General features: G+C 37.2%; 1 protein-coding gene across 2 annotated transcripts in view; it reads left to right on the forward strand.

The window, feature by feature from the left end:
• The window catches only part of LOC126812937 (uncharacterized), a 29,890-nt gene extending 16,279 nt beyond the window's left edge, over positions 1–13,611 (forward strand). The window contains exons 7-13 of one of the 2 annotated variants that reach the window (XM_050539115.1): positions 3,744–3,799; positions 4,191–4,328; positions 8,781–8,952; positions 9,130–9,237; positions 11,529–11,750; positions 12,163–12,367; positions 13,528–13,611. In XM_050539115.1, the coding sequence (XP_050395072.1) occupies positions 3,744–3,799; positions 4,191–4,328; positions 8,781–8,952; positions 9,130–9,237; positions 11,529–11,750; positions 12,163–12,367; positions 13,528–13,553 (927 nt within the window). In that variant the 3' untranslated portion in view covers positions 13,554–13,611. Of the gene's footprint in view, positions 1–3,743; positions 3,800–4,190; positions 4,329–8,780; positions 8,953–9,129; positions 9,292–11,528; positions 11,751–12,162; positions 12,368–13,527 lie in introns of those variants that run through there. The other variant, XM_050539117.1, reaches the window with a different exon arrangement.
• Positions 13,612–14,555: the final 944 nt, after the last annotated feature.

Here is a 14,555-nt window from a genome sequence, read left to right on the forward strand (position 1 = left end):
TGGTATGGTAAGAAAAATATGTTCAATATAAAGAATAATTTGAAATGCAGTGAAATGAAAAGTAAAGAGCACAGAAAATGACCAATAATATGTACTTAACGCGTGTGTATAAAATCATCTTTACAACAATTCCACACCACTCTAATTGATTTTTTTCGATGTATTCCCACGTGTTTCAATATTTTAGCCATTATGACTCAATTTTCGAGGTTGGTGACCAAACATAGACACGCCCCACTACGCCGCGTCCGCAGTGAGCTGCGAGTGGCCCTTTTCGATATGCCTGCTACACTGCTTCCAAAAACGTATATTTTGACACAAAATTTGATCTTTTGGTCAAATTCGAATTTTCCAGGCAAAACTGACCGCCATATTGAATTATTCCCCAATATAACTAATCACCAAAATTTGTATGGAAACAGATTCACCTACGTATCCTGGAGACGTATAATTTGAAACCAAACTCGATCATATTATGATAATTCTTAATAATTGACATTTTCCAACCAAAACTGGCAGCCATTTTTGATTTTGGCACTTCTGACCCATTTGGACACTGATTTCGGACTGGGACCTTTTTTGGTGATAATATTATACGTCTAGACCGACCATAGACATGATCACCGTATCACTTTAGTTTCCATGGCAACTAACAACACGTTCATGCATGTCTATTGAAAGATATTTGGTTATACCATTTACCAGTGTAACTTCAGAAAGAGCTTTTTCTACTGCTGGATTAATCTTGATTGACAAGAGAAATCGACTCAAACCCAGTACCGTGTGCATGCGACATTTTTTGACAAAGAATCTGTAGATTGATTTACACACACACACACGAACACACACACACATTCCCTTCATCTCTCGCAAACTGAAAGAAAAAAACGAGACTAAACGTGTCGGAGAACCAAACTAAACGGAAAAACGAAGTTGACATTCTCAAAATGGCAAAATGAGATAGATTCCCTGTTTGAATTCTCTGCGAAACAAACAGAAATCATCAACAAAGCAGAGAATGAACTATTGACACTCCCAGAAGGACACCGCGAAGAAGAACTAGTGGATCTTCTGAAAAACGTGGACCGCAGAAATTTCTACTGAGGAAAATAAGTCACACGCGATGTGGAAAAAGAACAAAGAATTCTTTACCAACTTGCCCACGCGTGCTGTAGAAATGGAGCCCATCCATACAGAGAGGAACACCAATAATTGTCAAGATACCGAGGCAAACCATCCCGCGACACTTGGCAAACGGTCCGGAATAAAAATCAAAAACCAAGAACGAAAGCAGGGACACAAAAAAAACATTGACAATAAAAACCCGAATGCGCGCAACCAAGCACGAAGGGGCACAAAGAAGCAATGGCGATAAAAACCAGAATGTACACAGCCAAACTGTCAGCAAAGTGACAAGTGTGCCCAATAACAATCAGCGGTATAACACACAATGGAGGAACGATCACACCTCTCAAGCCCGGAGGAAGTTTTTTCAGAGAGGCCTTTCCCAACCACAACGACCACCATCACAGTCCCAGCCACCACCTCCCCAATACAAGAAGAAAGTTCAGCGTCACTCAAGGAACGTCCACACAATATCCAATTCTCAGAACCAGTACACCCAAAAATCATAAATATATCATCCGTAAACTAAACAACTACGCCTAAAGCTAATATACAGGAAATAGAGTGTGATATCAACGCCTTCTGTAGGAAGCTACGACTAAAGGGATTTTTCTGTCGCTGATAGGGAAGACACTGTTATTCGGGATGACATAGATTTTGTTGATAGATTGCCCCAAAATCTGAACGATGGCGACGTTTTCGTAACCATGGATGTTTGTAATATGTATGGCAACATTTCCCATGACCTATGCTTTCAGGCCATAGAATGTTGGTTGGATAAACATCCTGAATGCAGTCATGAGAGAATTTCATCCTCAAAGCTATGCGAATCATCCTGACTAACAACACTTTTACATTTGGCGAATCAAATTACAAACAGATTCTTGGTATAGAGGTGGGTACCAAGGCGGCACCACAATTAAGTAATTACAGTGGGATTTCTTGAGGAAAAATTATACTCAATTGTAGAAATTGAACATGGCGTGGATTACAGATTATATTTAGAAAATCAGTTGAAATGATTTCTGGACGATATATTCTGTATTTAGAATGAATGAATTGGCCACGTTGCAGATTTGCAACAAATAATGAATGATTTAGATCTAAATATCAGATTCACAATTGAAACGAACGATCTGCAAATCGCATTCTTGATCGTTCTAGTGAAACGAAGGGGGAACTCCTTTTAACGGATATGTATTCTAAAGAAACAGATACCAAAAACTATCTTTCTTATAAACATGTTACCCACGCCATGCCAGAAATAATATACCCTTTTCTTTAGAAAGAAAAATATGCACCATTGTGATAGAGGTAATAGAAGTTGGGATAAATAGAGCTTTGGCAATTGATATCCAAACATTGAGGGCTAATAAAGCAAAAAACAGTTCGGATAGTATGATTACCTTTGTCGCTACTCATAATCCCCAACATCTTTAAAACAATGTACGAGAGCAGGTCACTCCTGACATCAAACAGCAACCCCAGAACGAAATTTGATAATGTTCAATTCATTAAATCACAGAGACAGCCACCTAATCTGAAACGCCTCCTAACCAAAGCAAAATTCAATTCATCTATCACAAGGACCGGTTTTTATGTATCTAAATGCCCGGATCTTCGATGTAAAAGTTGCAACCATATTACGCCAAATAACAAATATAATTTTCATAAGTTTAAGTTTAGTGTCAACGACAGTATAAATTGTGACACAAAAAATCTCATATATGTCTTGACTTGCAATGGGTGTCTAAATTTCTACATAGGAGAGACGGGCATACGTCTACGGGATAGAGTACGCAATCATCGACGGGATTGTAATATTGAAAATGGGCACTTATTTGTAAATAGACATATCTTTAAATGTGCACAACACCTACAAGTAAAATTCCAAATTATCCCTTTTTATAAAATGAAAACCGATGACATCACGAGAAGAAAATTAATGGAAAAACATTTTTATTAAAAAATACGTTCCTCGATTTAATAGTCAATAAGTTACAACTGGCCATTAACTTCATTAATTTTATAAAATCTATCCCATGATTATCTTCCACTCATTGTTCCTACATTGAACCCATATACCACAGATTAACACACGTGAGTACATGTTTTCTATTGGTTAACGATATAATATGTAACCATGGACAATTGTAACTATAGCCAATTAAAACCACAGTGTTACTACATGCATGTAAATATGTATAAATATTAAAATATACTATACTGTCCATCTTTATACAATGACATTATTTATGAATAGTCCCAAGACGGACGAAAAGTATTTTAAAATGTTAAAATGTTATTAAACCAGTGTTGAAATATTATGTTTGTTTCATATTAATTTTGCGTCTAGTTCATAATTATGTATTGTAGCCTTAGTTGATGTTCTTATTTTTTTCATGCGCTTAGTTTATGCGTGTGAATACGCTCTGGTTGACTACCTTCGAAATGTTAGGTCTCGGCTGCTCATTCCTTTCAGTAGTTAGAAGTTGAAACTATTCGAGTACTATTCGAATTACAATTTCCAGACCCGTCGAATATTCGAATGGTGTTTTGTTCGAATATCCGAACACTATATTATATGGTAATTGGTATAACATTATAACATATTACAGGGACATGTTAACCACGACTTGGCGTCGAATGCTATAAATGCTATGGTAGCTAAAGGGTAAGTATTTGGTGGTATTTCGATCTAAAGCTTAACGCACCTACCTGTCATCCCCTTTGTTTAAAACCGTGGGCCTATGTGGTTTTATTTCGATATTTGGGCTTGAATAGGACCACTTAGAGAAAAGCGACACTGTGTTATTGGTCTCATTTTTATGATGTTATTATTTACAATGGTCTAACTATTGACCAAGCAGCAAAATAATATTAACGGAAGTATAATAAGCAGAAACACATACCTAGATCAATTATGCATTTCAAAAAACAAGCAAGAAACAGAATATATTAAAAGTAAAGGCGGCATTTTACTGTAATGAATAACAAAAGTAAGATAGACCTAATAATCATACAATCGTTGTCACTGATACCGACTTTCTTTTATTTCTTAATAGGACTAAGATAAGAGCTCACAACATATTCTGGGGTATAGAGAAAAATATTCCCAAATGGCAGTCGAGTATCCCAGATGATCAAATTAAAGGAACGTTGGTGGACAGATTAAATGATATTGTACCTTTTACTAAGGGAAAGTAAGTTGAAGACTGCAGTGATTGTATTGATATTTATGTACACTACTACTACCACTACTACCTTGTGCTTTAACGTCTGCTTCCACAGAAGTGATATCGCAGACAAGACATAGGAGAGCCGAGGCTTCTTCCTATTTTTAGAATATGATTTTGCAATATTTCCATTTGCGGCCTTAGGTCATGGAGTAGGTTTAGTTGGATGTTCATCCCTTTGTTTAATAAAATGCCACTGCGGATCAGTGTGATGGAATGCTTTTAAACAGCTATGTAAGATAATCGAGGCTACGACTGTTGAGACTGACCGCTGCCTATGTGAATCGTTTCAAGACAATAAATAATTACAATTTTATGCACTGACAACAAACTTGCGATACGCGTTACATTAATTATATATCTTTACTTTTACAGACCATAATTAGAGTGTCCCGTGCAGCAAAAATTTTCACTACAGAAAGTTGAACTCGACACGGCGAATGTGCACGCTTCAGTGGCTTGTCTCGAAGTGATTTCTGGCTAATCACGCAGTGAGTCTGAGTCTATAAATAGCCATCGCACGTGCAATTCTCGACACATCTATTAACTATTACAGCCGTAAAATATTTATTGTTGACAATTCTGAATAGCAGTAATATTTAGCTTTTTGGTTATTATAGCAGCTTTAGAAAGTACGTTCGTTTTATTTTTTAAATTGCTTTATCATTAACTGTACCGTTCGGAACGGCATCTTTTGGTTAAGTACAAATAATATCTGTGAAACATTTCATTTTACTTTTACAAGGTTCTTAAAGCAATTATTGAGTTGCCTAGCGTGCGTGTTTCTAAATTAAATTTCTTGTTCCAATTTTCTGTTGTTTCGTAAAAAGTAGCCTTGATTATCCCGGCTTGTCAATCAGACGTAGAATGGTCAGTAGACTGGTTAAACGAGGCTTATTTCAAAACAAGGGCACGTATAACCTATTTGTTACTCAAAAGTGCCCGGATGTTATGGCCGACACTCGTAACCATTTTTCAGTCTATTATTTATGGATGGTTAAATGGTCATAGCTTTTTAAGTACAACATGACCGTTTATTTACTGACTATAAATGTGCGAATGTGCGAAACTGATTTAAGGCTTGGCATATATATAAATATTGTGGTGTAATTGTCGAGATATTTGGTGATATTTATTAATGGTGGGGCACCCTACCATAATTATAGGCCCATGTATCCCTTCATTCTCGCCTAATTTGAAATAACTAAAAGCATCAGGAAATAAGTTTTACAGTGCACCACGTTTTCTTTCGTTTCCTGGAAAATGATCACATGACCAATGTCCACTGCTCGATCATAATTTCCAAAATAAAAAACGTACTATAAAAAAATCGAAATTTCAAAAAGACCCGGAAATTATTTTGAATGAATTGTATTCTATATACCAAATGCCAATGCCATACTTCCGATAAATTGTCCTGTGCAGCTTGTGTACTCTCAACCTAGCCCGACAAATTGTACACACTTGGAAAAAATCAACAGCTAAGAAGAACCTTGGTTTCCTCATACAGGATATCATCTTTTCTAATCAACTTAATGAACGTTTTCTTCGTAAATATCACGATGTTATAATTGTTTTGATAAAAAGTAAATTTTCACCTAAGCATTCAATACAAACCTATAAAGTACGTAAGAAAAACTCGGATGTGTTATGTAAAATACTTTTTACAGATAAACATATATAAGACATTGGATTGAATAGAATCGTTACAGACCGATCAGTAATTAAACTTCATTGTGATACTTTTATTGTTCTTCAGCTGTACAAAACTTAAGACTCCGTAATTAGCTTGTGTTGGGGGAGCCATGGTCTTAGCTTGGCTTGACACCCTTGGGTGCCAACACCCAACTAACTTACATGGCCCCTGTCCGGTCTTAACTCGAGACCTGCCTAGTCCCATGTAAACTTCTAGACGCCCTCGCATAGTCTCGTCTCGTCTCTGATTTCGTTTCCATTCTGGGTTTCTAAACCCTTCTAGACAAAGGATCTCATTACACATCTGGCTACTGCATCATATCAGATTTAACATTCAGTACAGTTTGCTTATTAGAGAAAGGACATTAAATAAAACAGGCCAGCCATAAGTTTATATTATGGTAATGATTCATGAATGCCATCAGGACCACCATGGCTGTCAATCGCCGACATAAAAATATTATGCTTCCATGTGTCAAGATGGCACGAAGCGTACCTATAACATCTGTAACATTAAGGCTGGCAACAATATATTGCTTTTACCTGTGAAAAAAATACTGTCTTAGAAATATTCTTACTGAAGTTGGACTTTGTCCCAATACCAAAAATGACACTTATAAATGCATTACGGATTTAACTAAACTAGATATTTTACGTAATCAATATACTTTGAACAGGGGTAATGATATTAAAGACAATGTCAAAATAGATGCACTACCTTGCATTTATTCTATACCCAAATTCCATAAAAACCCAGTAAATTCAGGTACATAATATCCTCCAACATCTGCCAAACATAACCTTTAGCTAAAACAATTACCAAAGAACTAAAATTATGCCAAACTCAACATGCCACTTGATGCAGAACACTTCGTAGTTATACTGGAATTAATAGGTTTTTTTCATAATTGATAAAAATAAACCCATAGTAGATACTTTAGATAAAATCAATCAAAAACTTAATGCAAAAACAAAAGAAACGTTTGACCTTTCTACTTTGTATACTATGCTTCAACATTCAGATCTTAAAGATAATTTGGATTGGTTTGTGGATAAAGATTTTAATGGAGCTTTCGGGAAAGGCAGAATTTTGATGGCCATTTACTCAGAAGATGCTAAATGGATTGATTATAAAACGTTGCAATGCCGACACTGTAGTTTTTGATTAAGAACAGTTTCAAAACATCATACATTTTCTCTTTGACAGTGCTGTATTTGAGGTTGGGGATCAGATAATACAGCAAACTATTAGTTTACCAATGGGAACTGACTCCGTCCCATTTATGGCAAATGTACATTTATATAAATATAAATTCTGCTTTCAGGATGATAAATGAAAAACTGATTACAAAAGTAGCTAAAAGTGTAAACTATACCTTCCAATACATTGACATAACACCCATCAATGATAACGGAACTTTCAAGAAATGGGCGTGGCTCTGCCCCTGGGAGTCGGGGATGCACCAAAAACAATAGGGGTCATCCTTAGGGAATAAGGATTGATGTGGTACTTTTTAAAATGAAGAGAATAAAATATGAAATGGCTGTAATATGACAAGAGGAAAAGAAGGCTATGCGTTGGGCTGGTTTTGCCAAATTTACAGACAAAATATTAACAAAAAAGTGGTTGTGACCTTGCCCCAGGGGGTCGGGGCATGCACCAAAATAAATAGTTGCTGTCTTTGCGGTATAAGGAATAAATATGCAAAGTTCCAAGATGATACATTCAGAATCGCAGCCTGTAGACGATAAATATAAAAGTTAGGTGTGGCTCTGCCCCTGGGGGTTGGATATGGAACAACATAAATAGGTACCACCCTGTTATTGAAATGATTGATATTCTGAATTTGAACAAAATCTGTTAATTATTGCAACCTGTAGAGTATTTACCGATAAAAACTAACAAAAAAGTGGGTGTGGTACCACACCCCTGGGGACGGACATGCACCAAAATAAATAGTTGATATCCTTACAGTATAAGGAATGCCAAGTTCCAAGATGATCCATTTAGAATTCCAGCCTGTAGACAAAAAACACAAAAAAATTGGGCGTGGGTCTGCCCCTGGGGATTAGTCAAAAGTTGTCGTCCTTAGGGTATAAGGAATAAGTATACCAAGTTCCAAGATAATCCATTCAGAGTTGTGGCCTTTGGGCACTAGAGGCAAAAATTAGGCGTGGTTCTGCCCCTGGGGGTCCGGGCATTCACCAAAATCAATAGTTGACGCCCTTAGGCCATAAGGAATACATATGCCAAGTACCAAGTTAGGCTATAAGAAAAACATATCCTAAGTTCAAAGACGATCCATTAACATTCGTGGCCTGTAGGCAACACACAGAGACAATAAGTAAAATGGGTGTGGCTCTGCCCCTGGGGGTTGGGCAATTACCAAAAAACAATAGAGATCATCCTTAGGGTATAAGGAATATGTATGAAAAGTTTCTGCACAGTGGACGCTTACGGCTATCCCCCGGATCCATTTACCTAATTTGAATTGTTCGTTTGTTTGTGATTTCTGTGTATTGTGTCTTGTCCGTATATTTATTTTCTTGTGTAAATTATGTGTGGGGCAGTCCCCCTGCACTTAGGGTACTATTAAAGGGACACTGTCATGTAGATATTAATAAATACAAATTTAAGTATTTTGACCCTTAGGCCTAGACACAGTGAGATTATCTATTCATACTTTCTTAAATTGTTCGTAGTCAATATCATTTATTTTTCAGAGTTGAACATTGGGACGTAAACAATGAAAATATTCATGGTAACTATTATGAAGAAAAAACTGGATATGTTAATCTAACAATGTGGATGTTTCGTGAAACTCATAAACTGGACCCCAAAGTAAAATTGTTTTTAAATGATTTCGCAGTAGTTAATGAGAGATATTCTGGAGAGGTAGGCTATTTACCAAAAAAACAGTTGTTGGTATTGTTAATTTTTAATGATTCTTTTTTTAAAAAATGCAGCTATTTTTTTTTCCACAAAAATGACTGGCGGGGCAATTGTGTACAGGGGATTGTGTTTTGCGTTTTAGATAATAGCCATTAAGATGAATGTCTGTTTCTCTTTCAGGCATATTATAATCAAGGAATGTTGTTTAAAACCACACCAGACGTACCCATCTATGGACTAGGTGTACAGAGTCATTTAAAAACACACGTAGATCCAGAGGTTCTAAAAGTAAAGTTAAATGTATTATAGCTAAGTTGTGTCGGTGTCGGTGATTCTTGTATGGTAATTAGTTCTTCTAAAAGTGCAACCTGAAGTCAGCAACAAATAAAGTTTTCCCTGAAATCTGGGTTTAGTCTCCACGCTATGGTTATATAAATAGGAATCGAATGGGGTTCCATGTCTCGTCAACACGATTAATTTTTTCTATGGCAATGTCTGCTAAACAAAGGAGGAGAATTTTGCCCGGACAGGGGCGTTGCCACCAACACGTCGCCGACTTCAAACCGGAAATACTAAACAACAGATAATCCGATTTTCTTCTTGGCCCAGGCCGGGGTTGGTGCCAAGGCGTTATATAGTGCCTTGACCGCTCGACTACCGAGGCCACATGTAACCTGAAGGCGGAAAGAATATCTTTTCCAAGTATGAAAACGACCCAGGAAAATAAAAAAAAGTGCTAGATTAGCATAAAGGATGTGCTTTATAAATAAAATAATTCATCGGATCGTAGAAGCCTGGACTATAGACTGTTCATGGGTAGCCGGCATATTTCAAAGACAAATATCACAATCGAAATTGAAACGGTTTTATGTGTGTGGTGGACGGGGGAGGCGTGTATCCTGGAAGTTTTACTACTAAAAGCTGATTTCAAAGATATACTGTATTTTTTTTTAACTCTTGAAGTGTCTGGTGTGTATTTTTATTTTCGGCGGTCACGGTGGCTAAGTGGGTAAGACGCTGGCTCGCTGGCGTGGAGGTCAGGTGCTTGATCCCTGCATTGGCCGAGAAAATTCATCCAGATTTTCCGGCGTGGTCCCCCGTTGTCAGTGATGCAGGACGGGGGGCCTGACAAGGACACCGAGGTCCCGTGTATACATTGGCGTGCACGGCACGTAAGATATCCCTTAACAAGTTGGAATTCGATATAAGAGTAGGCCGTAGTGCCGCTGCCCGGGCAAAATTTCCCAGCACACTGTCTGGCGTATGCCTGTCTTCATTAGCCCAGTTCGGAGCAGAACAGTAGGACGTTAAACCCCATTTCATTTCATTTGTATTTTTGGTCCCCGCCTTTCGAAGAAAGCAGGGGCTATTAAAATGGGTTCGTCAGTATGTCTGTCCGTCCGTCCGGCCGTCTGTCCGTCACACTTTTAACACTTTTTGGGACACAATAACTCTCCTTATACTTGAGCTAGAACGTCCAAACTTGGTGTAGGTGTTTGTTAGGTCAATGCCTTGATGGAGTTCGTAGATGAGCATTTTCTGCTTAGGGTAAGCAGAGGTAAGCAATTTGATTGGTTGATGCTTTGGGACACGATAACATTAGTTCTAATTAAGTGAAAGTGGTGTATAGTTTCACTACATCAATACCTTGACTAAGTTCGATAATGAGTATTTTCTGCTGAGGGTAAGCAGAGCGATAAGCAATTTGATTGACCAAGACTTTGGAACACAATAACTCTCCTTATAATTGAGCAAGAATGTTCAAACTTGATATAGGTGTTTATTAGGCCAATGTCTTGATGGAGCTCGTAGATGAGCATTTTCTGCTTAGGATAAGCAGAGTTAAGCAATTTGATTGGTTGTTGTTTTGGGACACGCTAACTTTAGTTCTAATTAAGTGAGAGTTTGGACACTTGGTGTATAGTTTTATTACATCAATACCTTGACTAAGTTCGATCATGAGCATTTTCTGCTCGGGGTAAGCAGAGCGATAAGCAATTAAAATTTTGATTGGTCGCGACTTTGGAACACAATAACTCTCATTCTAATTGAGCTAGAATGTTCACACTTTGCGTAGGTGTTTATTAGCTGATTACCTTGATGGATTTAGGGTAAGTAGAGCTAAGTAATTTCACAGGTTGTTGTTTTAAGAAGAGATAAGCAATTCGATTGGTTGATACTTTGGGGCACAATAACCCTGGTTATAATTACGTGAGAGTGATGAAACTCCGAGTATAGATTCATTATATCATTACCTTGATTAAGTTCGATGATGAGAATTTTCTGCTTAGGCTAAGGAGCGATAACCAGTTTGATTGGACAAGCCTTTGGAACATAACAACTCTGCTTTTAATTGAGGTAGAATGTTTAAACTTGATGTAGATATTCATTAGGTGAATGCTTTGGAAAAAGATAACTTTGATTCTATCTGATAGAGAGTGATGAAACTTAGTGATAATCAGTTTGATTGCTTGATACTTTTGAAAAAAATAAATGTGCGATTAATTAATATGTGTCGTCTATTTATTTTGGGATTTCGACGAGAGACATCAGCCTCACTGTTGGCTTGTTATTTTTAGTTTAGGTTAGATCGGCTTGCGAGAATTGGTTTACCTATTTGGATAACTGAACTAGACATAAGTAATTATGATGTAAACGCTAAAGCTGACTATCTTGAAGATGTTTTAAGGCTATACTTCAGCTATCCCTCTATAGAAGGCATTATGTTCTGGGGATTTTGGAGTGGACACATCAGTAAACCAGCGGCGGCCTTGGCAGATGGTTCTCCAAACACTGTAAAGGTAAAACTGTATACGACTGGGATCTTTAAAAGTTTTATATCGCTGTTATACAGATTGTAAACCCAGGCAAAATGAAATAGTGATTTGAAATTTGTTTAACTTGAAGTATTTAGGAAGTATTAACAGATGATCTGAAGGGTTGGGTAAAGAGTGTTGTTAATGGGTCTATTAATAATTGGGAAGTTAAAGCAAAATAAACTTATCCAGGTATACAAGATGTCATAATATTTATGGATTTCCCAGATTGTGGGCTAGAACACAGAGTGGCAGTGTTGGTTTTATCTCTCTTTCCCTTCAAGGGAGCATTTTCTTAGATGGTTTGGGTAGGTCAGAAAAACGAACATAAAAACTTTAACGTCTTTTAACCCACAGGCAACTTTACCATTTAAAACTATTCTCTGTCTATCTTTAGGCAAATCCAGCTGGAGAAAGGCTGCGAAAATTAATAAAACAAGACTGGAGAACAAATGAATCGAAATCTTTATCTTCTGGTGCTACAACTATACGTGCGTTCAGGGGAGATTACTCATTAAAACTATTGAAGAATGGTCAAATTATCTACTCTGAAAACTTTACTTTGTCAAAAGGTGGTAGATATTTAGACTTGCACCTGACAGGTAACTTTCCAAATCTTTTAAGTTCAATTTCTAATCGGCTTTAGACGCATTTACTAAACAGTCTGAAATGTTTTACTACACAGATTGTTATTGGTGAACTATTTAGAAAATTGATTTTATTTGATTGTCATTATGTGACAATGGACCGTCATTTCGTGTACATAGAATTATAGTTAAATATGTATTGTTATAGGCCTACACATAAATGTACACATTTTATTGTCTTCGTCTTTTTTTCCGTTCTTCCATCCATCATATATTGTTCCTGGCTAATGATCGTTGATTAACGGATATTACACTATTGTACGAACTTGTAGAGTTAAATTCGTGACGCACTTTGTATAGTTAAATTCTTGTCGCATTTTGTAGAGTTAAATTCTTGAACAATTATAGAATGAAAACTAATTCTAATATTCGGTGGGTGGCCGAATGGTTATCGCGGCCGCTTTAGATCAGGTCAAGAGTAGAGTCACCTGTCCAACCGCGTGGTTTTTCTCTGGGTCCTCCGGTTTCCTCCCACTGCTAAAGACCCCTATGTGCAAGCGAATTATTGAAATACAATTGAATCATCAATCAGATTAAAACACAGATTCTACTTTTTATAGTTCAAAATTTCGTTTTACTTGTCTTTACTATACTAGGATCTGGAAGAGTTGTTATATAACCCGCGTTCTGGGTGATGTGAAGGATTAGCCAATAAAACAGTCTGTTACGGCGAGTTTTTGGCGTGAGTTGCAAGGAACTTTGGGTAAACCAATAGAAACGTCAAGGCTGATTGATTAATCAATGTCTGACGTCATAAGGTCAAAAGCCGCTTTTGACTCGACTTTTCACTACAAGTGGTCAGATTTTAATGTAGTGTAAGCCATCGAAAGTATAAGAAAACGAAACGAAATATAGATCTTTATTTTAATCAGCTTGTTGAACCATATGTTAGTCCAGAAATGACCTAGTTTGTGTCGAGTGCACGTTACCCCCCCCCCCTCTCTCTCTCTCTCTCTCTGTGACAATTTTCAAAAACATAAGTGTAGTGAAAACCCCGTGTACATCCACGAGGACGAAAAGTGTGCGAAAGCGCATGTTGCCTTGCCTGTAAAATTAATACAAATGTGCATGGTAGTATTTTGTGCTTTGGTTACCATTTTGAATTATTATTTTAGGTTCAACGGTTTCAATTATTGGTTAAACTCCAGAGAAAACGAATATTTTTGTCTGCGATGCTAATAAAGAATTGCTGTTGTTAATCGAATATTCTTTTCTGTGCTACCAATTAATTGACTATAATTTGAAAAGTAGAATTATGAATGAAGGTCGTTAGCGGGCGAGACTAGTATCCCTGAATCAGTAACTGGAACCCAGTCTGATATTTTCCACAGAAATCGAAATAACTAGGGAAACTGTACAGGATGTTGGGAACAGTTTAGATGAAATTCACAAATGGGTGACTCTACATTTCTTAATGTTAAATTCAAACAAGACTTAAGTGCTTTACATCGGTAAGAATCAACAACTGAACAAAATCGATAAGACCTCAACAAACATCGGTGCTATCATCGATTCCACACTACCTTTCGAGGCCCACATCAAAACCATGTGCTCTTAAGCTTATTGGCAGATATACACATTAGCTAAAATAAAGAAGTACCTAATGTGTGAAAATCTAAAACTCCTCTTTCGTGCTTTGATCTCTTCTTATAGATTGGATTGCCACAATGCTCTGCTGTGTGGTCTGCGACAGCGGCAGCCACATAAGCTTCAATATGCCCAGTATGCTTCCGTTCATTGTTTCTAACTGATATTCATTCTGCTGGGATGTGAACGCTATGCGCTTTGTGTTACTGTTACAAGTTTGGTGCCTAGCCGACCTAAAGGTGCTACTTGTTACACTAGTAACTATGTTTCTATAGCCTTATAACATCCATAATACAACGGTTATATACAGGAAACTACAAACACAGCTATGATATTAAATATAAGCTAAATATACGTTCCCGATCACTTAACGCGTTTTCGGTGATGATCTTCCTCGGTGTCTTAAGCCGAGGCGGCTCGAAGTCCCTCTAGGAATGACAATGATGTCTGAATGATGATTGACCATACCTTAAGGTGGCAAGAGTCACACACTTCTTGGTTGTTCTACGTGATGTTCTCGCCCGGCCTGTATTAAATATAAGCTAAATATACGTTT

Source organism: Patella vulgata, chromosome 1 (genome assembly GCF_932274485.2).
Source record: "Patella vulgata chromosome 1, xgPatVulg1.2, whole genome shotgun sequence".
Taxonomy (NCBI): domain Eukaryota; kingdom Metazoa; phylum Mollusca; class Gastropoda; family Patellidae; genus Patella; species Patella vulgata.